The sequence below is a fragment of the Chelon labrosus genome, assembly GCF_963514085.1.
Source record: "Chelon labrosus genome assembly, chromosome: 13".
Lineage (NCBI taxonomy): Eukaryota > Metazoa > Chordata > Actinopteri > Mugiliformes > Mugilidae > Chelon > Chelon labrosus.
The window spans coordinates 23,758,548-23,784,415 of record NC_140346.1 but is presented as its reverse complement, the minus strand read 5'-3'; the positions used below and the strand labels follow the sequence as shown (position 1 = coordinate 23,784,415).

The window sequence follows — 25,868 nt, the reverse complement described above, 5'->3', positions numbered from 1 at the left end:
AAAAGGATGTAGGATTTGTAGTTATTTATACATTTATATTTAACAACGGCAAAATCAAATCAAAAACTAGGTGCAGACTGTTCCTTGTCTTAATCCGTGTTTTGTATGTCGGAGGAGCGCACCGTGTAATCCTGCCCTCTCCTTGACTTGGATTATTCTCTTCATTGTCATGTGACATTTATAAGACATGCCAGGTCCTCAATGGCAGCACTAAATTACTAAAAACAGCTGTTGGGGGGGGGGGGGGGGGGAAATACTGGATAAAGCTGTTAAAACAGTCTGGTTAGAAAAAAGTAACACACAACTGTGCGCAATTTGAAACTATTTCAAACTTCACACTTGAAAAATGTAAACTGTAATCTCTTGTAGTATTTTAGCTGTATACAACCTGATGAAAAGCTAAGAACCAAGCTAAGTCTGGCGCTGGTGTTTCAGTGTAGAGTTTATTTAACAGGTGAGGTAAGGACCGACTTGTCCTTATTATTTCAGTCCTGAAATTCGCTCGAATCATCCTGAATGCGATTCAAATCCCCCAACGAGGAGACAAACCAAGCGAGGCTCAGCGCTACCTGTCAGATTTGGTGGCGAAAAGAATTTCATTACGTCTGCAGGATTTTCTAATCTGTGTGACAGCGCCCCGACAATTTCAAACCAGGACTGTGTAATATGTTTATAATCCACTACCTAATGAGGATGTTATTGTTAAAAAAAAAAAAAGCTAAGCCCGAGTGAGGTGAGTACAGGACTGGTGGGAGCGGAAAGCAGGCGGAGAGTGAGGTTATTCAGGGATGTGAGAGGCCACCGATGAAGCCTGTGAGATGTGTCACCACCACAGATAAAGGTCATCAACCAGTTTAACACTGAAACCAGGGCTCGTATCTTTACCCAGTTGTCCGTTTTAACTGAGGGTTTTAGTTAAAGGATCATGCATTTCTTTACACCAGTGGTTAATTAATTTGGGCTAAGTGAGTTCCAAAAATAACAACAGTTTGTTTGACTGAAATACTTAAAAATGCAGGCAACATGCAAAACCACCAAGAAAACCGGCACTTACAACCTCTGTTCTATGATGACAAGTGTTGCATGAAAAAAAGAATGTTTGAAAGGGAAGGATTGCAAACAATTGTGAAAGAGACATACTATTTTTCAAAGACATCAGATCCCAAAGATTTATGGGCAAACTCAAAAGTGTGACGCCGCGGCTCAATAAAGGAAAACGCTGTGCGTGCGGATACAGCAGCGATCAAACCCCCCAAACAAACTAAAATTAGACGCATTGTTCTCACATAACTTTAGTCGTTCTGAAACAATTCCAACATGACAAAACTTATACATGCATGTTCATATACTTCGTATGATACAAAAAAAGCGACAAAAAATACAGACATTAAGCGACTTGATAAGTAAAACCTCGAGGGAGCACTCACTCAAAAACAAATTGGAAACAACTGCCATTGAATAAATCAAGATATTTTTTTTTGTTTGCTCGTTCTGAAATGCGTGACTGCACACAAAAGTGGCAAGGAGTGCAGTTATGTCAAAGTTTGCGCGCGCCGTAATTATGAAAATGGCAAACACTTCATAACAGAATCCACTCAGACCTATTGCAAGTTGGAATTAACATGGCAATCATTCATGTGAAGATACCACTACTTACCTACAATATCATGGCATGACGATGACATTTCTTTCACACAACGATGTTATAATGTTTGTTTTTTTTGCCAAAAAAAAACCAGCAAGGCCAAGATGGTCAAGTGTTGTGATGTCAGAAGTCAACAAAGATCTGTCACCGTTAAAAAGGGTTTCTAATGTATTCCTCCGATCCAGACTAAAATGTTTGTGTGCTCTACATAAAAACTACTGAAAACACAAAACTCTGCGTTAAAAACAGCTTTGATTGTAACAATGCAGTTCGACACATTCAGACTTTTATCGGCCCAGTGGTTACTGTAGTCCCGTGAAGACAATGACGACACAAACGCGCAGCGGGTTCATAACAGTCTCCGACCGAGTCCGCTAGAGTGTTAATACTTGTTGTGCCATTCGCACTGGCCGACACTCACCTCCTCAATGTCCAGGTTTTTTCTGGATTTGTAAATAAACTCTCCAATAGCTACAAAAACTGAGAGGACTAGTCCGGCTGCCAACACAATAAAGATTCCCCCTATGTTCTCCACGCCCAGGGCGCTGGCCTCTTTGCTGTCCTCTTCTGGGCAGCCGTTCCCTCTCCACCACTTCTCCTTCATCATGTGCAGCTTCCCTTCCTCTTGAAGCTGCAAGATGGCGATGGTGATCTTGTCTCTGTAGGGGGAGCCTGCAGCAGGAAAACAGAACTAAGATGATATAGCATTTGTGGTTTCGTAGATACATAGGAAGCCGTATTATTCGTCTCTCTTACCAATTGGGGTTCCCACACCGTAGCCCTTTGAATCTATCAAGCCTCCAATCTGTGTGAGGTTGCAGTTGCGCTGGCTGATGTACTCAATGCTGGTCGACTCCATCAGAAGGGCGTAATCCGTGGTGAGGACCCTCTGGATCCCCTCCCGGTTGTTTTTCACCAGAGCTGTGTTTTTCCTGCTGCTCATGAAAGCCCACATTTTCTCATATGTCGAGATCTTAGATTTCTGTTGAGAATCAGAATTCATGAAAGATTAAAATACGTCTCAATGAGCCACACAACAAACCACAACACAGACTTTTTAGATGAAATAGATAATGTTTTAAAGCGAAATGGTGTTTACAGTGTTGACCGGAGCAATTGTTCTGATGCATGGCAGGGGATGGGATGTGACAAGCCATCCCAAATGGTCTAGATAGTGGATAAATGGCTGCATGTGCTTCGGGCACAACAATGAATCTTTGAAATCTTTATGGAACAATTGCCACCAGGTTCTTGTTAAACTGATGTACGAGCAAGCTTCTAAGACACTGACATTTGTTTTTAACCCAACTCAATCTCCTGCCAGCCCACCAGGCTGCACATACATAACCGACTGATGGCTCAAAAGTGGTGTTCTTGTTTGCATCCCTCCCTCAACTCTTGCACCATGACCTTTCTGTTTACTGTAAAACAAGAAGCTTACCTTAAAAAATGTCATGGTGGAGCCATCCCTCACAGCGCCGTACTCTATTTTGGTTTGCTTGGCCAAGTCGTCGGCAGAATCAATCGGCGAGTCCATCCTCTCCACGGTGAGGAAGGCGGCCAAGTTGGCAGTGTATGAGGAGATTATGATCAGCGTGAAGAACCACCATATCCCACCGACTATCCTCGTAGAGAGGGCCTTGGGCATCAGTTCAGATCCTGTAGCACAAAGTTTGTTATAACTGTTGAATCAAATATATCAAGAGACAACCATGTGTGCAGTAGGCAATAAAAAAAAAAATCAGCCATCTAACTTTAGTAACTTTAGGTGTGAAAACAACATAAAAATAAAAATGTACCTTGCTGCATAAGTGCTCCAACTCCAAACCAGACACTGTTTATTAGAGTGAAGTTGTTTTCAACCACGTCTGAGTCTGGGTTGCAGGGGTGGGGGTTGTACCACTCATAGGGGGTAAACCTGAAGGTGATGAGTTAAACAAATGTCAGAATGCACTCTGGTCTGTGGCAACCTGATTTAAAATGTGAGTTTACCCTATTTTTGTTCAGTTCTTGTAAAGGTTAATGATGTAATACAACACGATCAAAAGTCATTCTGACTTGCAGCAGCCCTGTGGTCAAAATCCATCCACCCAAGTCCCAGCCAGTCCGAACTTTGCAGCATGTCATTTGTGTTTATCTCTACTGTAGTCCTTCTAACTTAAGGACACAGCGGCAAGTTACTACAGTGTTGTGGGATAAATCTATTGATGCTTGTAGCAGACAGATTGGTGACTATTCATAAATCCAAATGTCTTTTGCATGCAGGTCCACTTCATCTGCAACCACCTTCACAAGCATATTTACTGGCATTGGCTTTATAGATTTTTTTATATTAAAAAAGCAGAATTATATCCTAACATTGTAAATGGAAAGCTATTTTTTCTGCTTAGTGACCAAGTCTTTTTCCATTCCCTTAGAGGTTTACCTGGCAATGACAAACAGTACACAGCTGACACCGAGGCATGCCAGCAACACATACATCCAGATATCGGGAGAGAGCGGGTTGAGGAAGGAAAACACTCCTGGATTGGTGCCGTTGGGCTTGTGGTAGAGGATGCTGATGCCCAGCGTCATGAATGGCTTCGAGAAATCTATCACCTTTTCCCTCACATACGTGATGGTCAGAGGGGCCACGGCGAGGTCGGCCACCTGGAGCAGAACAAAACCACATTCAGCCCCAACAGTGGGTCACTATGAACGAACGGCATTCCCTTTAAAAGCAGGACCCATTGATCGGCACTCACATGATCAATGAGTTCTCGCACCATGCCGTTCCACTCCCCCTTGTCGTTCTGAGCGCCGTACTTGCCGTCCGACACCAGCTTCACCTCGTAGGAGAAGCCCAAAATGTTGGAGAGCTCCTTGAGCAGGTCGAGGCAATAGCCCTCAAAGCGGTCATTCCCATACAGCGGCTTATCGGATTTCTTGTACATGACATAAGGATTTTCCTGCCCAAAAAAATAATTAGTTTAGCTTCTAAGTATTAAGGCATGTCTGGTCAAACGATATGATTTTACTTCTTTTCATACCAAAATAGTAGTGACAATTAGAGTCCTGTTGGCCATGGAGTCTGTGACATTTGTGGACGAGTCCTTGTTGAGATCTGTTAAATTAAGGCCCGTCTGGGAGTTCCACACACCAATCTGTAATGAATGAAATATCCAAAATAGTCATAAAAACAACTGGACATTAAAAGATCTATTAGAAAAAGTGATCTAAGCACAATCAAGGAGAGGGAAGGATAGGGAACAGAAACAAAAACTAGGATCCGGACAAACCACAATGAAAGAGTAAACAGAGATGAGAGGGAAAAGAAACAAGAGACACAATATCTTATAAAGCTTGAAATGCCATATCCAGCACAGAAATGTTGAGCATTTCTTCACATCAGCACCTGAACTTTGTTTTGTACGAAAAGGGGAGACACCACAGAGAGTATCGGGTAGGAGTATAATCAGTGGCAATATTCCTTTAGTCTGCCGAGACAGCTAAAGTACAGACCTTTTTCCACACTTTATTCAGGCGGTTGTTGCCCGCGATTGTCTTGCAAAAATAATAAAGAGAAAGCATTTTAAGAATCACAGAGCCCCAAAGTACAGCGGTGAGGGAGAATTCTAGCTTTAGGGTAAATATGGAAAATGACTCCTCTGGTAACTGCTCTTATTTAATTTATATATATATATATTTACTTCCAACTGTGTCAACTTTAGTTTAATTTCTTTGTAGCGATGAAAGCATTATCAGATCACAGGATTCTTAACGATCTGCCTAAGCTGAGAGCGGCAATGTCAACGTGATGAAAAGGAACACCAGCAAACTTGTGAGGGTTAAAAAGACAGTTACAGCTTATTTGAAAGAGCAACGCGTCAAAACATTTCAAAGTTCCTTCTCTGAGGCATAATTAGGGCGCCGTGTGTCGAGACTGTATTTTGCCAGTGTGTAAAACTGTATATTGTTTTAAAGACGAGCCAGGCTCTCTGCAACTTCAGGAAGAAAAAAAAAAAACAAGTTCCGGTGAACAGCGGCTGCTTTATTTCTTTGTCTACTTCTACTCTTCCTGCTCCGCTCAGCTTTGTTTGAACTGTTTTAACAGCCTCTACTGGCAGCGCAGACGCGGGTCAGATAGTTCACCTTCTCCAAGCCGTCCTCCTTTAGGCTGATGACATCTAAATCAAATTCTTTCCGCAGGCCGTCTGTCTTGTTTATAATTATTTGTCCCGTTAAGCCGTTCCATTGTGCCTGTAGCAAAGAGAGAAGGCAGAAAACACAACCAATGAATCCTTCAGTTTTTTTTGCTGTCGTACACATGAATGCAAAATTAAGCAGAGGCCTGGAAAAAAATGAAAAGAGTTGTCTAAAAAAAAAAAAAAAAAGACAAAAATGAATAATTGATGAAGTCCTCCATTAAGCAAAGCACACTGACAAAGGCTAACTGAATCTGAATGGACGTTTTTTGCATTGGCTGGATCCTCAGTGGAAATATTAAGTGTCTCTGGGTTTGTGACATAGTGGATGGCGATGTAAATGGAGCAGGCAGGCAGGCATGGCCTCCGCCCGAGAGGAGAGAGCGGCGGGTGGGCACTGATATTTAAAATCAGCTGATAATGAAGTGAGCTCAGCTAAATAACAGTCAAGTTGAGTCTCGACTGCTGCAGAGGGCTCCGGGAAATGAGCTGCATCTCAATTCTGCGCTGACAGAGGAAGCTGTCAAGCCAGTGTCTTTAGGGGAAGATGGCACAGCGACAAATCAATACATCCACTGTAAATGTGCAGACATCCTGTCCAGCAAGTTGAATTTTGTGATTTTATGTTTTTCCGGCTGTAAATAAAACTGTACTGGAAGGATAATTAAATGCAGCTGACCTCCAAATTAAGTCTTCTCAGAACCAAATGGACTTAAAACACAACCACACTGATATTTGAGTCATCTGCATTAGATCTAAATGAGAAATCGGCCAATTTCGCATTCATGAAAGGCTTCAAACAAAAGCGCGCCGCTCCTCATTTACATATTATCACAGGAAAAACTGGGTTACTTATGAGGATCCATACAAGTCGCAGTGAACGGTTCATTCCTTCTGCACAACAGAAAACAGTTTGGCTGCTGTTTTCCGCCACACTCAGATCATAATAATTACTGTGGGTGAGTCAGTGAGTGAGTGAAGCGGCAATGGAACATTGCTGTTTTTCCAGGGAACGGAAAATTAATATAAGGGTGAAGTATGGGAAATAAAGTGTGAGTGTGCAGTGTGACTTGTTTATTTTTAAAAGCCCGTTGAAGCTTGACACTGGCGCTCCTCACAGTGTGAGGTAGAGCCAGTCGGAGATGGGAACTATTGGGGGCATTTGGAGGGACGCAAACCCAAATGCTGCCAGAGCAAAAACATACAGAAATCTTACAGAACCTATTAATTTAACTAGTAATTTAGTGTCACGTGTGACAGGTGAAATAAGAGGTACCTTAGTGTTTCATCACCTTGTTCTTTCAGCCTTTAGACAGAAAGTTGCATCAGTGAGTTTGCAGGTGAAAATAATTCCTCTCCGTCTACTGGAGCCAAATGCATCCTGAGCCATTAATATGTGCAACAAGCAATAAACAAAACAAGATTAAGAGAGAATTTAATCTACTGTCATCATTCTGCAGTGCTTCGCCGGCTTTATACGTTGGCAAAGAAAAATGCATATTAGAGAGGGAAGTATACTAAGAGGAGGAAAGCGAATGCAAACGCAAGATTAGACTTGATCACATCGTGGGGGACGAATGCAAAGATCTTTAACGTCTATAGAAGGTTGCAGGGTATCAGCTGGTGTCGCCCTTTGATTAGACCGCTTCACACGGCCTTATTGCTCACATCTGCGAGATCTACTCGGCCCCTAAATCCAGATTTATTCTTGTCATTAAGTCTCTCTTTTTCTTTTAAATCCTCACCAATCAAAAGTGTCTCTGTCTGGACCATGTGTCGGAGTCATTACTGTACATGCACCGATGACAGGGATCTTCTCGGATTGGAGACCTCGGACGATGTGAAGGGTAGGGATGAGACTTAAACTCACCCCTGAATGTCCGTGGACATGAGAGAGGAAAATTGTGAGAAAAGATTTATTTCCACTCCTCCCTCAGGGGGAGCACATGTTCAGCACGTCCAGCTGAAAGTTTTACAGGAAGTCAAAGTTCTCCTAATTTTCATTTTTATTTTTTTTCAAATTTCTTTTTACAGAACTCCACTTTCCACATTATATATGTGACACGGCATTGACTCCCGCAGGCAAATTTGTCATTCCATTTTCTCAGCCCCTTGAGAGCAGAGTGCAGCTACAGCTACAGATCAGCCCCCTGGATTCAGCATCTTGCTCAAGGGCACTTCAGATAACACTGTAAGTTTATGACTATTGATTTAGCATACAGTCTTAAAGGACCATACCCCTGCATCACTTGTCTTAAATTCTGTACTATGCTACTGGTGCTAATCTTCTAAAAGTCTACCTCGAACCTGTGTTGATTTCCAGATGTGTTTTCCATCCCTTCATGCAAGCCACCCCTATCAAATTCACAGAAACTATTTAATGACTCGCTATACGTGATCCACCTCCACGTTCGGCGTGTCTGATTCGATTACTGTCAATTACCATGCAGTAATGCAGCGCTAACAAGCCGCATGTAGCTCCCCTGCTCTGCTCGTGTGGTGGGTGTACGTTTTAATTCCCTCGGGTATAAGCCTAGTACAGTATTATCTGTTAGTGGTAAATGATTTGATTCTACTTTCAGGTTTTAAGAATTGGCCAGGGACAACGGATGAAAATTAGCCCAGAGTTAAGTAATTTTTTCTGCTGATCAACAAAGACTGTTCCTGACAAATACATGCATCAGTGGAAATAGAAATAATGAGAGACGTAAAACAACAGCAATGACGCAGGGTGATTAAAAGTGGACAAAGTTAAAGTTGGACACTGCTTTTTGTGGTTTTAGGTTTAATATGTTGCCTGCCTGCTCTCTAACCTCCCATCAGTTAAGACCCTGTGGGCATCCTGTTTCCGCTGATGGCTAATTTAAATATTATTTGGTATGGGAATAGAAATATTGTCTGGTGGCATGATGTATACATTATTGGTTGTAAATGAGCTAAATGTGGGAAAAACTTCCCTTTTAAATCATTGCACTTTAATAAGAACAACTCTCGAGTACGTATAGGGTGTCATGTCTACGGAGCAGGAGACAGAATGCAGAGCAATGAAGTGTTGATAACGCACAGGTGAGAAAACCGTAATTTCCAAAACCCCACAGTGTTTATGTAAAAATACTGATCACAAGTCTAATTACAGGCAAACTCTGCAGAGGCTGTGCAGCTGAAAAGCTCATTTATTCACACGCTGCTCTTTGGCTTTGCCGGTGTCTGTCAATATTCTGTCCCCCACTCGCAATTGAAATGCTCCCTGGTCAAAGAAATATCTAATTAGAGAGTGCAATATAACAAGAGAGCCTATTAAATTCAAATTAATATATCTTAGCAGATGGGAAAGTCTGCTTACACAATTAAAGTGGAGATAATTACCAAAGGACAGACAGCGTGTTCAAACTGGCAGTGCTTGTGTCGTTATTCTTTTGTCTCATCTGCTGTTAGATCAATAATTCATGCAGAAATATATATATCTTTTTAGTTTTCAGTGGACCAAACACTACTCTACATGACATTTGGTATGACATCTTTAAGACTTCGAACAACTTTGAGGATCAAGAGCAAATTTTTGATTGAATAAAATTTTATTTCGGTATTCAGCTTTAAGTAATTGTCTTTTTTATCTGTCTGCATTAAATATTTACACAAAAAGCAGCATCTCTAGGTGGACAGCACTCATCAGTGGACATTTGACAACCCACTGATCTAAGGAGGATGCTTCACGTGACGTCAATTGCTATCTCCTGAGAGAGAAACCAGATTTGAGCTCCTGACTCTTTTGTTTCTGCTCTTGCACCGTAGGAAAGGAAACAGAGGCAGCAGGTTTTGAAACAAATGGATGGATCCATGGATGGACAGATGAATGGATGGATGGATGGGAGGAAGGGCGCCAGGTGTTCGCATATTCAAAAACCAAACTCACGTCTTTGAGCATGTTCATGAAGCGTGATCCGAAGCGCCAAGGCTTGTGCCGGTGGCACTGCAGGGAGCTGACAGTGATCTGGGAGGTGCGTTGCGAGGCCGCGGCCACCATGTACACGGCATCGTACATCAGAGCAGCTTCAGTCTGAAAAGGGAAATGCGGCCATCGTCATATTGCATGTGCTTATCACATCTGGCCTGTTAATGCACCTGCCCTGCACGACGTGGTTTCTCAAAGCAGACCCAAAAATGAAATAACAAAAAAAAATGTTTTACAAAAATTCACGGAGAGCAATCAGACAAGCGAACCACAATCAACCGCAGTGAGAACAATATGCTGAGCAATTTTTATGGAAAGTGGCTTTCTGATTGTGCACACAACGAGGAAATGACACAGTAGATTGTGTATTCTGACTCAAGCGCATGCAATGAGAGCCAATTAAATCTGTCTTCCCTAAAATAGCCTCGTTCTTAAATATTCACCTATTTTTTAGAGATTTTGACAGGCAAAGTTAACAATGTGCAAAAATGTCAGATTGTAATTTGCTTTGATTTATGTAAACTGTTTTCAAATCTCCTTTCCTGGAAGATGTGGATTTACTTTACCATACAGGTTTATGTAGAAATAGAAACGGAATCACAGTACACTAGATGGTGTTGGATAATATCATCAATATGAAGTCCCTCGAGACAATTCCCATCTAAGCTATTGGAGTAAGATAAAAAATAATGAATGGACTTCTTGGATGGATGATGACGGAGGGCCCCTCTGACGTTTTGAAACGAAAGAAAGATGTAAACTCACTGTCATCATCCCCTCCATCATCCCAGTCTCAGCTTTGGAGGGAGCTTGGAGTCGCTCCATGGCCCACCTCTCCACCACCGAGGCCACCCGAGGATTGTCTATGTTGAGCAGCCTGAACCCCGTCATGTTGACCCCACTGTAACGGTACGGCTCCAGGTCCAGGGCGAAGAGGTCCTGTCAAGAACAACAGCATCATCATCATTATCATCAGTGGAGCATTAATGAGATTCCTCTTAAAAATAACTAATTGTGGATGTTACTTGTAGACTTGATTAAAACAGATGAACATTATACAGTGTGATGTCATGGAATAATGCCAAGGACACCGAAAACATCCAGCAATCTAATTATAAGACAAAACAGTTCATCTGCATAATCTTTGCTGAAATATATCTAGGTTAAGCTAAACCTATATAGGATAAAATCACACTTAATTAAAGTAATGGAAAAGTGTGGTGAGGGAAAGCAGCATCTTTCGTATGTTTTTTCATAAAGACATTTCGAGAAATGATCTTCTTACCAGTGTGGTGAAGAAAAAGTGGTAATATTCAGTCATCATTCCCATGGACAAGATCTATGCGGGATGAGAGAAAACACAGTATGTCAGAGTTTTACTTCCAAATGTACATTGGAGTTTTGTTCCAGCCAGAATAACTAATCTCCTCTAAAACCAACCAACCATATCTACAACCCCTACCCTGAGGCTCTTGCAAATTATGCACTCCATCTATTTCCTGAATTACTTCATTTTTCATTGTATGCCTTGGTTTGCATTAACAAGTAACAGAGAGAGTATATGTCACCATTTGCTCATGTTAGCGTAGTGTCTCCAATTAATCTCGTGTGCAGCTTTTGGTTCTAAATGTGTATGTCTGGCTCAGAAATAGGCTCTGCCTGGATTTGGAAATGAACATAGGATTTCTGAGGGGGATAGAATTTGACTAATCTCGCACGTAGTGAATATTAAACCAAACGACCAATGCAGAAAAGTCAAAGCAACACAGAGTCAATTCTCCATTGTATAATCCAAATTGGATTTCTGACAGAACATTGCATTTTAGGTGTCATGTTATGAATGAAATCCTAAGGACAGTGACCTTGTGCCCAGTATTACTATGTGTTTTTCACCTGCTTGAGGACATCAGCTGACGTTTGGTAAGAGCAGTCAAAGATGACGTAGAACTCCTTCCCTTTCTTCATCTCTTTCAGCAGAGGACGGGCGTCTTTACTTCCTGTTGGCAGCTGCCGGATCTTGATTTTAATGCTGTATCTGGATGGAGCTTTGATCAACTCTTGCAAACGGATCAGTCCTTCAATTTAAAGACAAGGAAACCATCCTTAGACTCAAGTGTTTACAAGAAACCTACCTTCTGGTGTTATTCTATTTAAAAGATTATTTTGGTGCAAAGTGTTAAAGTCTGTAATTAAAAGATTTCCCACAGTTTTTGGATGTGTTTTGAGATATTTGACTTTATTGAGTTTTCAAAAATGCTTAAATAACTGAATGTCATCATCTTTGCATGTAATAACTTCCCATTTTCACATTTATTTATTTATTTATATTCCACAAAAGCACAACATCTAGCTAATGGCACACTCAGTTTCACGGTGCCCATTTTGCATATATGCAAATAAATTATTGCTTTTATCTTCAATGAAATATAGAGGGACTCATCTTTTACTTTGACTTTATTTCATAACTATGTATGTGTAAAGTGGACCGAAAATGAAAAGCAAATGTTTCAGCTTTTCACCAACTAGCAAAACAAGCTAACTTAGGTTAGCTTACGCTAGGGAAGAGATGCTAGCTAGCTACATAGCATTGGTTCCCCTTTACGACGCTCGACTTTCTTAAAAACAACTAACTGTACATTGCATTGTAGGAGTCAAAATATACTAGAAACAAACCGTGAAGAATGGGCAACACGATTTAATTAAAAAAAAAAAAAAAAAAAAAAAGAGTTGCTCGTTTCTGATTCAGTTCAGTCATTATTATTTTGAAAGTATTTGCCGGAAGCTGTTGTGTCTGCGGTGACGGTGTTTACGAATTAGAGGTTGCAGTTCATCATTATGACCACTAGAGGGTAATAACAATCATAAAATATAGGATACTTGGCTATGTTAAGACAAACTGTCTCTTTACATAATAAATAAGCTGCATTATATATTGCTGATGCAGAACCTATATTTCTATAATATTACTAAATATTTTTCAATTAAAAAATATAAACATTTGTTTCTTGTAAGCGCAACCAAACCTTAATTTGGCCACGTGAACATAATACACTTGCAAACAACCATAAACGAAAGATTAATAGGAGTATTGAATTTACTTTCTTTTGGTTTCTAGCGGCTTTAGAATGATTTACGGTCATAGTTATAACTTGAGTCATTTACAAGTGCAGTTCATAAGTATGGCCACTGGAGGTCGACATAACGCAGGTTCATAAATTAGGTCAGTCATAATTTCCACCACTTTACGGCGGAGTACATTCAGTGGTTTAATCTGATTTACAGAGGGCTGATAATAACGCTTAATATCCTGACTTAACCTGTTTTCATCTATATTAATCTGCATGTTCTCTTCTCTGCTTACTGTTATTTATCTCCCAGATATACAAATAATAATAATAATACTCATCATATTTAGAGCCCTCTAGTGGCCACAACGTAATCGCATACATATTTTGGTCAAAATAACGTCAGTGCGACAGCACAGTATAATTTCCGGGAAACTTTCAAAATAAAAGGTGCCAATTAGGCGGCGGTTTGGGGCCACGTGCGCATTTTACTGCAACGCCGCGCTAAAAGACGGTAGTAGGGGTGCGTCAGGTTTGTCATGTGATCTAAACGTATTGAAGCCATGATCTGCAGACTGAATTGCGGGATTTTTGACATTGCAATGCAACAATTTGTGATTTATTATTATTTATTTTTTTTGACGCAGCAGGATTACTTCGAAATGGACCAGCAACCACGAGGAGACTGAATGACCCAGGGCAGGTGCAGCTGTCTGACCAGGTGAGAAGAATCGCAGGTGAGTTTTGCAACTAAAAGGCCAAAGAAGAAGTTCTTCTCCAGGTAAGGACCCTTTACTTCTCTGCTGTGTGGTGTGGTTTGTCTGGATCGACGCCCCTCCATTGTCATTGTGCGGTTCGTGTTGTGGTCCTCAGTGGGTGTTGTGATTGCTGTTTGACGACCTGTATGTGTTGCTGTTGAAGTTGTAGTCCTTGCAGGAGGCTGCAAGGTTGTCTATGTCTGCTCAAGTTAACACACAACTTGTACGTTGTATTATTTAGCACCTTGTGATACTGTTGCTTAACCATCCCATACTGTTTTCAAGTAAATCTATAGTGTAAACCATAGGGATTTGATTGGAGACTCCTGGAGTCTTTGAGTCAGGCTGCAGTATTTTTCATTTTTCTGCTCTTTTGCCGATAAAGAACCAAATGTTTTGAACTAGGATTAAGATATTTTATTTTAAAATTTTAAAGAATCCAACCAGTGCACAACATTTAGTAAATATTTAGAAAATATCTGCAAGTTTCTCAGAGCATTGGTTGAAGATTCAGTTTCCGTATTGATTATATGATTAATTGTCAAATAGCTGCAGCATTTGATCAATTAATCTCTGGTTAAATTCATATTATGATACTATTTTAATCAGGAAAAAAAAGATTAGGACATAAAAAAAGAAAATGCATGCAGTTAAAAACTATACTTTAAAAGTAAACATCAATATTAAATCAAAGCTAAATCACCTCGGACCTTTAACTACACAAACACAGGAGGAACCAAGAAAGCGAAAACCAAGAGAAGTAAAACTGTTTCTGGAAATATTTCAAACATTGCTTTGCAGAGAAGGTGTAATTCGAGGAAGTTTGATAGTGAATTTGATTTTGCATTTTTATTTCTGAACAGTCATCCCTTCCATTCAGTGTAGCCTCTGTTTCCAGCTGCCTCTATTCCCTTTACTGCTGCCTCTGAGATTTTTCTGACCATATTTTAAGCTACAGTAGTACTGTACTAGTAGTATTGTTTCATTCAATCACCTCATTCTTTTAACTTTTTAAAAACTACATGAAATCAACTCATTCTGCAGTTTGAATGCACATTCATTTTGTATCTTGACTCACCCGTTGCGTCCTCGTAGACCACAGTGACCGTCTTCCACTTGTAGAACTGCACTATGTCCAACACGGCTCTGCTGATCGAGGCATATTCGGGGTAGAGGTTAATGTAGAAGCTGTCTTTGTTGTCCACCGAGGGATGTTTCCAGCGTGTCTGGATGTGAGGGACTTCCAGGGCGTTGCAAATAGACTGGACCGCGCTGACGGACGAGCTGTGAGAGGGGCCAAACACGGCCCCGACGCCCAGGGCCAACTGGTCGCAGGCTGAAGTAGTGAGACAGGAAGTTGGGGAGAAAAACACAAATGAGGAGAGACGATCTAGTCAACAGCATCTAACATTTAAATTAGATGATCTTTACCTCTTCTTGACGCCTCAAAGCTGTCAAATAGATTTATTCTCTGGATGTCATAGGTCAGTGTGGTGTTTGGCATTAGGGTCCGGTTCCTGTTTATGTTGGTTACGGCGAATTTAAAGGCCAGTTCTTCAACGCTGATGGGCTCATTTTCAAGCGTCTCAAAGATGCCGCCTGTAAGAAGAGAAGAAAGAGGGACGACTTCACACGGATATTCAACATCCAGTTTATTCCAAGTTTGACAGCACAACTGAAGTCTCACAGTTGCATAATGCGGCCCAATTTCTTCTGTGCTTCTCGCATAATGCCACTGAGAGACCTGGTTGAGATGACAGGATTTAATCTCATTCAGATAAACGCTTGTCCTTTACTGACATCAGTCTATTTACATGGCCTGGATTCCACAAGCTGTTCTGAAAGTTTTTTTTTTATTAAAGTTTGGGATGATTCAGTTAAGAAGTTCACTTCAATCATAGCAGGTTAACGTGTTCAACAATACGTTATCGAGGCAGCCGTTTAAAAGCATCCAATCTCTTTTCCCCTCGAACAATAATTCATTACATTTGCTGAGACACACGGCTGCACTCGTTCACCTCACACGCTTATTTTCTGCACTTGACAACTGTCACCTACAAAGAAATTACACTTAAATAGGCAGCAAGCAGGTGTTTTATTTATAGTATGACATTATCAAAAACATCATGTCATCTACTGGAGAGTTTCTGCTTCAGGCTGCCGCCACGCTGTGAAAGCCTGTCTTACATTTAAACAGGCAAACTAATACCTGCTGCTTTCTTAGTGACTGTCTTTCTTAAGGCAACCACGCCTTAGTAGTAACACAGCATAGGTGTTGTTGGTGTTTTGGGCCATTAACCGTAGACTTTATGAAGATGGACGGTGGAACAGCTCCTCAAAAGTGAAGCCAAAGCAAGTAGAGCTCCCCCTGGTGGCTGGCTGCAGTATAGGTCATAAGCTCCACCTCCTCCATGTTAGTGGGCGGGACTTGAACCAAACTAAAACTCTAGAACACATGTCAATTATTTTTTTCAAGCATAGCTTCAGTCATTTTGGGTAGTTAACATAATGTTGATGCACGTTCAAGTGTCCATTTTTCTGATAAGTTTCATTTTAGTTAGTTACTTCACGTTATAGAAACAGGATGTGACCTCATGGTGAATACCAGTTGCTATGCCAACCGCTCCGTAAAGCGATCCCGTAGTACCATGTAAGGGAAAAAAAATAAATAGTACAGAGTAAAGTTTTTGTAATTGGTGGTGGTAGAGCAGAGCGCAGTATTAATTAAACAAAAATCCACGCTCCACTCTCGGACGTTCAAGGAAGTGGGGAAGTGGGGACGCATTGTTCATATTTATATACAGTCTATGCCATTAACCCTTCACAAGCACCCGTTAATCTGAGATACAGCAAAGCTCTTTTCTCCTGCAAAGAACTGTTTTATTGTATTATTTCTGTCCATTCTGTGCAAAAGTGTAAAATACAGTATGTAAAAATCACAGCACGTGGGTGACCTCAAAATCTGCAGTGATAGTTAAATGTTCCTTCATGCTGCACTGGAACAGAGGGAAGACTCTCAAAAGCAAAGTGATGCTGTTGTGGATTCATTTTAAATGGTTGAATGTTTAATTATTAATCATCTGGTCTGTCTTTGTAGTAATTTAACTGCACAATTGCACCTGAAACTAGAAAAGTTTTTAGTGCTTTAAAGTGAATTTAATACACAACAACAGTGGACTGAAGGCACATCACTCAGTCTGGTCACTGGTGGGTGTATGCTCTACACACTGTTATCAATTATGTGTGTCTGTGTAAGCGAGCCAGGCTGTGCTGGTGTTGCAGTTGTGTTGTTACTCGCTTGCTAGTCTGAGAGTTAAACAATATACTGTATGCGTCTTGTGATGGTCAGAGAGACCACCATCTTTGCCTTCCTGTAGTTTCCATCCTTTTTAGTTTGTTAGATAAAATTTCTTTTGAGAAATTCCAGTTTAAATTTTCCAGGTAGGAAGGTTAGGTAAGGTTATGCTGACATTTCAAAAGCTAGGACAAAGTGGTAAAGTTCTTGAAGTTAACATATTGTCAAACTGTTATTTTGACGAATCAGTGACTCAGCTGTGTAAGGGTTGCTTTGCTGTGTTTACATAGTAGCTCATTTTATACATGATTGTAGGATGTAGCCTATGCCCTTTGGATTTGATCAAGGAACATTCTTCTACCGATACTGAGGAAAAAAAAAAAAGTGTTCTCCTCACAATCGGAGTCCTATGACCAATCAGAGCCGTTTGTTGTAAACAAATTAACTTGATGCCCCTCGGATTGCGTGCATGCCGACGTTGGTTTGACTCTTCTATCCATAACCACATAAAGCCCGTCCAAACTATTTGATTGGCCCAGAACATCTTTGCAAATATTTTGTCACGCGGGACGTTTCCACTCGTTTTCAAGTTTTGAATCTACATCCTATTCAGGAATGAAATCGGCTTGCTTGCTACTCAGGTCCGTATGACGCACTGTTGAGTTTTTTTTGGAGTTGTGCATGTTCGCTCCTCTGCAGACTTCTGCACCCTACAGTTACCTGAAACAACTTTCTCCATGTAAGACTGTAGATATGTTTACATTTGACCTTAATAATGAAGTAATCATAATTAATCATTTCAGATTTTCCGAAAAATAGAAATAAAAAATCTAATTCTAATCTAAATAATGTGATTTTTTTTTTTAACACAGCTGTGTATTACGTGAACAGTTAAGCCTCATGCTCATAGTTTTACCAAAGTATTTCCAATCCCATGTTTGATAAACGTCTCCTCCTTCCCTTCCTTTGTTTCAAACGGCTGAAATGAGTTTTAACTGAAATGCTAACAGAGATGTTGGCTTTCTTTCACCAATTTCTCCACCTTTTTATTTTCACTCCTTCCTCCCCTCATCTGAAGAACTATTTGATTTCTAAGGCCAAAAAGTCAAAATAAAAGATCAATACTTGGCCTCTGTGTATCGATACAATATTGCCCAGCAAAATATTGCAATACTATGTCGTATCGATTTGTTTTCCCCTACCTCGACAAATTTCACAGTAATTGGACAGACGTCAGCTAGTATCCTAATGCTGAGAAGAATAATAGACGTGCATTTAATATAGACCAGCGTGCAACACTGAACTTTTGTGCAGCCTTTTCCACGTCTTTGTGTGTGTTCTTGTTTCTCCCTACTGTAAACATTGACAAGTGCCTTTAAACCAAGACTGTGACTCTTTAAAATTCAGTGACTTTCAGCTACAGTGGTTATTTGTGGAAATGAGGGAGAGAGGGAGGGTGGTTGTTTCAGAGTTGAGAAGATCATACTGAAAACCATCCAACTCTTAATCCATCATGCTGCTCCAGAAAGACGGCGAGTCTAGCATGCCACAGCTGGCAATATGGACATATATATTAGTCCAGCCGGGCACAAATGCTGCGAATGTGCGTTTATAACTTCAGTTACATAAAGCGCAAGGATTAAGGCCAGAAACAAATGCTGGATTGTCACCAGATGATTGTCACTACCTGCATCTAGGGCGGTCAGGGAGACTCGTGTGAGTTTCAGTGTCTTTATCCCAGCTGTAAATGGCCCGGCTTGTGACGGTTTCACTCGGGCCTTTGAAATGTAAATCATTTAAAACATCGCCTCCACCGATAGGATTTCTGCAGTAATGCACTCAGGGTTAAATGTTTGCTGTCACTGCGCTGACATTCACAACTGTCGACGGGCACGTGGTACAGTTAGAGTAAGCCAAATGTTAAGTGTTTGGAAGTTCTTACAACAAGGCATTTTAAAAGCTCTGCCATTTTGAAATATGTTAATCGATGTTTATATTAACCATGAAAGCAAATTAGAAACATGCCATTTAGACGCTGCACGCAAGTTTGCGAATGACCTCACTTCAACACTGAGGCTACAGATGGCAATAGGTCATTGCACTCTCTAACAGTCTTTGAAGAATTGCCTGTGAAATTGTGATTGATTTGGAGGGGTGGGTGGGGGGGGAGAAAAGGCCTTTAAAAAGCTCCCCCTTGAGACCTTGATTGTGAATGACCTTTTTCTTTGGTGTAGCATAGCCTCAAACCCCAAACTGAGAGAGCCTTGTCTGGACTCCCTGGTCACTAAAAGCATGCTGGAAAGTGCCAATCCTAATTATGGTTACCGAGCCTCAGTGAGCAGCTGCTGAGACCTGTTAAAGTCCTTAAATCTAGCCACTGGAATGTAAAATTCACAAAAATATAATAACCATCTCCCAAATTTGTCAAGAAAATGCATTTCGTCTCACAGTCTGTGATGTGAGCTTTTCTGTCGAGGAGTTTTTTGCCATAAAAACGGGAAATAAACACGAGTTTACTCCAGCTGGTCTTGAGGTTTGTTTGCTTAAAGTCCAGAGGCTGCGGCAAATGTCACCGGATCTATTAAGGATTCGGCAACAAAACGGCCCAAGCGGTGGCACGGTGGCTTTTCCAATCAGCGATTTTGTTTTTCTCACGTTCAAACAAGCCTTTGAAAATAGATGGTCCCCTTTTTTTTTTTTTCTTTTTTTTTTTTGTGCAAGAGGCAAAAAATAGCTGCTGATTTCCTGATTTCCATTTTTTTGAAGTTGACCTCTAATTAAGCGCCTAATCACATTCTAATGCAAGCGCTCAAAATGTAGCTGAAGGGTAAATACAAACGATAAGGGCTCTATACTGCCCCATACAATGAAATGGTTAGCTTAGAAATTCGCAATTCATCTGTAGCTTCTTAATTATATACCAGTTTAGCTCAGTTTATATAATTGACTGCCTCTTCCAGCCACAACTGAATGTAACCCCATTGATACGTTAGGTCTCTAAAGCCCCAGTCATAAATAAAAACTCCTCTATTAGCAGCTCTCAGACAGTAACAACACCCACTCACATGTCGGTAACGTGTGAACTGCGTCCAAACTAGAATTTGGTAAAGCTTTTATATTTAAAATGAATAATACTACAAGACACGGCTTTCGTTGTTGGCAAAAGACATACGTAATATCTATTTTATTCATATTTGAATCACAGCACAGTGACATATAACACATTATCTCTCTGTCTTCATTTCCACCTGAGATGAAAGTTGTCTGAGTTGTTTTTTTAAAGGATAATGAGTTTCTTGATTTCCAGAGTTGGTCCCAGAGGATTCATTGTGAAGGGCTTGTTTTTTTTTTCGTCTGCAGTTTAGCATTAGGAGCGCTGGTAAAAGAAAAACGATCGATACCGGTCCACATCTGCAAAACATGACGGGTAAATGTTTATAATGTTTAAGTAGCTGGGCTGTCTGGAAAATGCACATTATGAACACATTATGAGGCGGCTGTACTCTGGATCAGGAAATGGCCGATCAGTCTGGTTGCTGGCTATTGTGCAGAGGAGTACTAGAGCTACTAGAGAATATTATTTATTATTTCCGCACATCTAGAGTGAAACACCAACGGCACTCAGTTTTTGGAAAAATTGGTTTTAGATGAGCTTATAGACATACGACAAAAAATGCAGGCCTATTTAATTGACTATTAACTACTACTAACTATTCTTCTCTCACCCAGACCCTAAAAGCTGTGGTCTGCTGAGATGTCAAGAGGGGGTCATTAGTCTAAGAATGGTCTAAGAATTATGGAAACCTGCAAACTCTGCAGCCTGTAAACAAACTTGCCCAGACTTAAACCTTTGAGCCGTTCTGTGCGGTTGCTTTTTGAGTTCATTTCCAAAATCAGGTCATGGGATCAGGGCTCAGTGCATCTTTATATACATTTCATGGATTAGAAATGGACAACACCGTCAGTGGCCGACACATTTTCAGCGAATGAAATGGTGAAAAAGCATCTGTGAGTGTCTGTTTGCAGATGACACTCCTTCAATAGACTATTGGCAAGGAAGGTATGAGGTGTTGAGTATAATTTATACTTAAAGTGGCACGAACATTTCACTCCTGCTTTATTTGGTTATACAATTTAAGGCCACGGGAAAAAAAAAAAGTCATTGTAATAAAGAAGTCGGACAATTTGTCAGGAGTAATCTCTGATGCCGCTGACTATCATCATCTGATGATGGTGTAGAATTCTGCTTTCATAGCCAGATATCTGTTGTTTTTTTAGTTTTTCTTAGAGATTGCATTACCAGTAACTCAATTCAGCATTTTTCCCGGGAATGACACCACGGCGCCCAGTGTGTCAAAATCTATAAATACTGCGATAATTTCATTAGATGGACATATGCTCAGTCATCCTTATGTTCCCTCATGCGGCAATAGATATTAAATTAACAGTTTTTTAAATTAAATTCTTAAAGATTGCCACTTAAAGTAATTGTAACGTAGAGATGAAGACAGAACGTCAGAGATTTTCGTTTGAGCACCTTGTTTATGCATTTAAATAACCCATTTATGAGTACCTGTTGCACAACCCAGTCTTCATTTTCCTTCCTTAATTGATATTTCAGCTTTCTGATTAATGTCATTGAGAAAGGAAAAATAAAAAAAAAACGTCGCTATATTTACCATTAATTAATTTCCAATGTAATTTTCAGGATCAGTGAACTTCCTTCTCCTCTTTAATAGGCCAGACAATGCTGTGGGGTGATGCATGCTAGCAGGTCACAAAAACAAAAGATTCTGCTCGTGCTGCAGGCAAAACCCTTAGGCTGTGCTTTTTATAGACTTCTGTTCCTCACTTCAGTGCACAGAGCAAGAAGAATACCACTGTTCAGGTTTAGGCAACTGAATGGACCTTGTTTTAAATCCAGAAACCTAAAAGTTAACACGAAGAAACTGGTCTTTAGATCGAGATTTTCATTCTGTTTTTGTGGGACTTCTCTGCAATTATCACATGAAGGGGAGTCTTTTAAGGCAGAGCAACACAATGACGTAGTGTTGTGCCTTCTCCCCTCTCCTCATCCTGGGCCAGTACCCAATGAGACCTCCCTCCCCCCTCCCCAACAGCACCACTCCATCCTGGGCCCATGCCAGACTGTGAATGAATGAGGAGGTCCTAACCAGTCTACTATGTTCGTTTGATGTGGGGCACTGAGGTTTCTCTGTTTATTGGATAGCTGCTTGCAACCCACAACCTTTAACATTTAAACTGAATAAAAATCTATGTAATACACACCAGGGAGGTCCGGCTAATTGTAAAAAAGGACCCACTGGATGTTAAACAAGGAGAAAGATGACATCAAACTATATTCCAGTGGCCGATTTCTCATTACTTGGTGCAAAAAAAGTATGCAAGCAAGAGGGACTTTAACAAAAAGGAAATTTTAGTGAAAGCCAAGTCACAAGCTGTTGCTTCTGTCCTCTCCCCAATAATGAGTCTTGGTCGCTGCTTGAGTACCATATTTGGGGAAAAGACTTTCTGCATAAAGAAGATTAGTGTTAGTTGTTTAAGGACTTGGGGGAGAAGATTTACCATTATTACCAACCCCAGTGAAACGAGTGGAAGCCAGTCTCACAATCTGAGGCCAACACTTTGCCAAGCCGGAGAAATGTTAATTGAGCCAAGCCATGCACCATATGGGAGGGATTAGGATGTGTGCGGGTCATGAAGAGAATGACAAAGATTAGGTGGCCTTTGAGAGTGATAGATGATTGAGAGAGATTAACAATACAGAGCGCAGATCGGGACCGTTGAAACCGGGGCGGTTACAGCGGCCTATTAGCCTACAAAGTTATGCAACGCCACATTTATTAAAATCTTTCAAGTCTTCACAATTAAAGGAAATTCAGAATAACACCGAACTGCCTTGGGTATTGAGAAGAGTCCCGAGGCCTGAATTTAAAAAGTCATTTTTGTGATGCAATCTCGTAACTCACGAGAGGAGCAGTGGATAACCAATGGGAGAGGAGCGGGGAGCCACAAAGCATTAATTTGCTCCCAAACACCAACTCATTGTTACAGAGTTACATCAGAGATCAAAGAGTTGAAGCAAGATCTCCCGTTTGTTTAATTACGAGTGCACGGGGGAAGTTGAAAGCAAAGTTCTCGTCAAATCACAAAGGCCTCGCGGACAGCTTTGGACTCGGGTCCATATTCGCAGATGTCGCTGGCCGTCAGCGCGAACGTAAGGACGGAAAGGAGCCAGATATTTGACCGCTTTTTTTATTCTTTAGCGCTATATTCATTTCACATTGCCGTCTGCCAGAGACACCATTATGCCAACACGCAAACCGCAGTAGACCAACTTAATCACCCATCTCCTTCTGGTCTGTGCTCTTAACATGGAAGGAAGAGAGGGAGAGAGAGAGAGAGACTCGGTGTTGGCCAACCAAAGTGGATTAACAGGATGTTGATTAAAAAAAAAGAAGCAATTCTGTTGTTTCATTTGAGCAAAACACCACTCTGTCCTCAGTGGACCCCTGATGGGGAAAAAAATGAAATAATGGAACTTATAAGGAAACCGTGCAAACATCACAAGAGGTGCATATTTTTTCATAATAGATATTGTACACCAGAGCAACGATACAGCATTTAACACAAAAACCTATGCTTTGGGTGCTGACTATACACTTTATTGAGTCTCTGTTGTAACACTGAAGGAATTTAAAAGCACATTTTGTTGCCGATATCGAGCGTTGAAGTTTTTCTCTTTAACCGTCGACTTACCTGAAGCAGTTGAGCTGAACAAATCCACATTTAGGCTATTACCACGGCTGTCTTTAATTAAATTTAATGGTTATTTATTGATGCTTTTATTTTGTAATCCTTTTAAACCAAACATGCACAATAATGTTAATCCCAGTGGGGAATAAGATCCGTCTACATAATCAGTGGGTCAGACGTCAAAAAAAGCTGATGTGTGCACGCTAGCAGCCTCTACAGTATCAGATACTTGCATTGACACGAGAAATCGGACACTCTTGCCACTTACCAATTCTCAGGACCTGCTGCGAAGTGAGCCAAAACTCTGCCATAAAGTACAGCAGCGGAAATAACAGTCCCTTCCCTTTCACCATGGTCATTCCTCCAGAGTCGAATTTAACATTTGAGGTAAATTTCCCTGGCCTTCCTCAGTGGTTCATGCCGACAACTTGCCAGTTCTTGTATCCGTATCGAAAATAAACTGGCATCCGACCCACATCCATCCCTCACACATTGTGATGAGGGAAAAACAAACAAAAACACACACTCCACTTGCGGTTGTCGCCGATCAAAAGACCGCCAGTTTTCCCATTCTAAGATCCTTCATGTGCCAGTGAGATTTTGCTTCCCATATTCAGACAAAACAGACATCCTTCTTCCTCATGTTTTTCCCGGTGCACACTTGAATTGTAGGCTGCAACTGAGGAGGAGGACCGTGCACTGTGCTCCTGTTGTCAAGCTTGCAAAAATAGAAAACTGTTTCTGGTTAAGACTTTCAAAATAAAACATGAGATAGCAGATGTACGTGGACATCAACAATGAATGAAGACTATGTCATGTATTTTAGACATTTTTAATGTATTTAAAATAAATCATACAAAGTGCCAACACAGGTAGTCGTAGTTGTGTGTGCATTTCTTTTTCATTGGTATATCCTAATAGTTTGTATACAGTGTATTCATAGATGCAGCTAATTTCCATATTCAACCCAGTGTGCATTGCTTATAATTTTATAATTCACGCAAATATTCTGTTTAAATGAATCATTTTACAGCCGCGGGGAGACAAATTACCCATTACGTGAATGCTTTTATTCTGAAACCAAGCTTGCTTTGTTTCCGTTATCACTCCCTCTGCCTGTGGTTGACTTAACGCAGCCGAGCATCCCTCCCATACAAGCGCTCAATTGAGGGCACAGCCGAGCCGCTGATCCGCAAACATGGATACGTCCTGGAGATTAACTTCAAATCTGGCAACATTCGACCTCGACAACGTCTTTGCTTTGGTACACCGAGGAATGATTAAATCTTTGCTCCAGTCCTGATGGAAACGCAAATCTAATCTTCAAACTGGTCGGTGACGCTCCCTTGAAGATTAACTACCTCAGACCGTTTATCTGATACAGTCTTGTAGTTAAATAAAATGTGGTCAATGTTACCATAACCCATTTTACTTTTATTCCTTGAAGCAGAACGGTGTGAAAGTTAAGATTTCCCTGCTAAGTTGCGTGAATCGGCAACAAGCACTGATGCTCCAAAGCTCACCTCTCCTAGCAGTAAGTGGACTGTCCCCTAGGTTTCTTGAGATTAGTTTAATCTTGCTATTATCTTGCTATTATTTGAGATTAGCTAAATTAGAGGCTATTATAGTTAAGAATGATTTCTTCAATCACACAGTGAATAGCCTCAAGTGGCATTTCATCAGAGACAATATTAAGGTTTTGTACAATTTTCCGTTCCTGCATCTGGTGTTAATGAAAATTCACCATGCAAATTTTCATGTTTTTATTTACAAATATGAAATTTAGTTTCATACAAAGCTTTTATCTGAAGAAAGTGTTGGCACACGAAACGCAATGGGAAGAGGGTTTTATTCCTCTGACCTTTAGCCTCTGCAGGCCTGAAGACACTCTTCACGTCCTCTGGTGCCATCTAGTGGTGACAAATGGCAGCGCCAGTAATTGGTTCAAGCCTCCATTATGTTAGTGTAAAGACCGGCGTCTGTGCAGGTATTTCTGTTCATAAAGTCACCGCTGTAGCTGATCCAAAGTATATTTACGAGTCTAGTTTAGTAGCCCTCATCTGTGGGAAATGCAGCAATTCCTTGCACACAAAATTGCAGAGTAAACTGTAAAACCCATCCTCCAGACCAATCCAGACAACAAAAATCACTAATATCGAGAAATTTATTTGATCACATGAGCCAACTGGACA

The 25,868-nt window shown here is 40.7% G+C and overlaps 1 protein-coding gene across 2 annotated transcripts; it reads right to left on the bottom strand.

The window, feature by feature from the left end:
• Positions 1-1,800: 1,800 nt before the first annotated feature.
• Positions 1,801-24,461, bottom strand: LOC311498171 (glutamate receptor ionotropic, kainate 1). Of its 2 annotated transcripts, XM_084558639.1 has the most exons (16): positions 23,945-24,461; positions 15,036-15,203; positions 14,683-14,940; positions 11,675-11,856; positions 11,067-11,120; positions 10,547-10,720; positions 9,743-9,886; positions 5,777-5,884; positions 5,147-5,188; positions 4,675-4,788; positions 4,390-4,593; positions 4,071-4,294; positions 3,445-3,563; positions 3,087-3,304; positions 2,402-2,627; positions 1,801-2,317 (listed from the first exon to the last, which is right to left on the bottom strand). In XM_084558639.1, exons 1-16 carry the CDS (start codon positions 24,033-24,035, stop codon positions 2,028-2,030), a joined length of 2,616 nt encoding a protein of 871 aa, XP_084414765.1. In that variant the 5' UTR covers positions 24,036-24,461; the 3' UTR covers positions 1,801-2,027. The 2 variants fall into 2 exon arrangements, with proteins under 2 accessions (XP_084414765.1, XP_084414766.1); XM_084558640.1 differs by lacking the exon at positions 5,147-5,188.
• Positions 24,462-25,868: the final 1,407 nt, after the last annotated feature.

Excerpts from the sequence above, each read along its gene's own strand:
- LOC311498171 (XM_084558639.1), bottom strand. The coding sequence starts at position 24,035 with ATGACCATGGTGAAAGGGAAGGGACTGTTATTTCCGCTGCTGTACTTT. Across the intron at positions 11,121-11,674 it reads CAGCTGATGTCCTCAAGCAG|ATCTTGTCCATGGGAATGAT; the intron begins GTGAAAAACACA and ends CATCCCGCATAG. Across the intron at positions 3,305-3,444 it reads TGGAGCACTTATGCAGCAAG|GATCTGAACTGATGCCCAAG; the intron begins GTACATTTTTAT and ends TTTGTGCTACAG.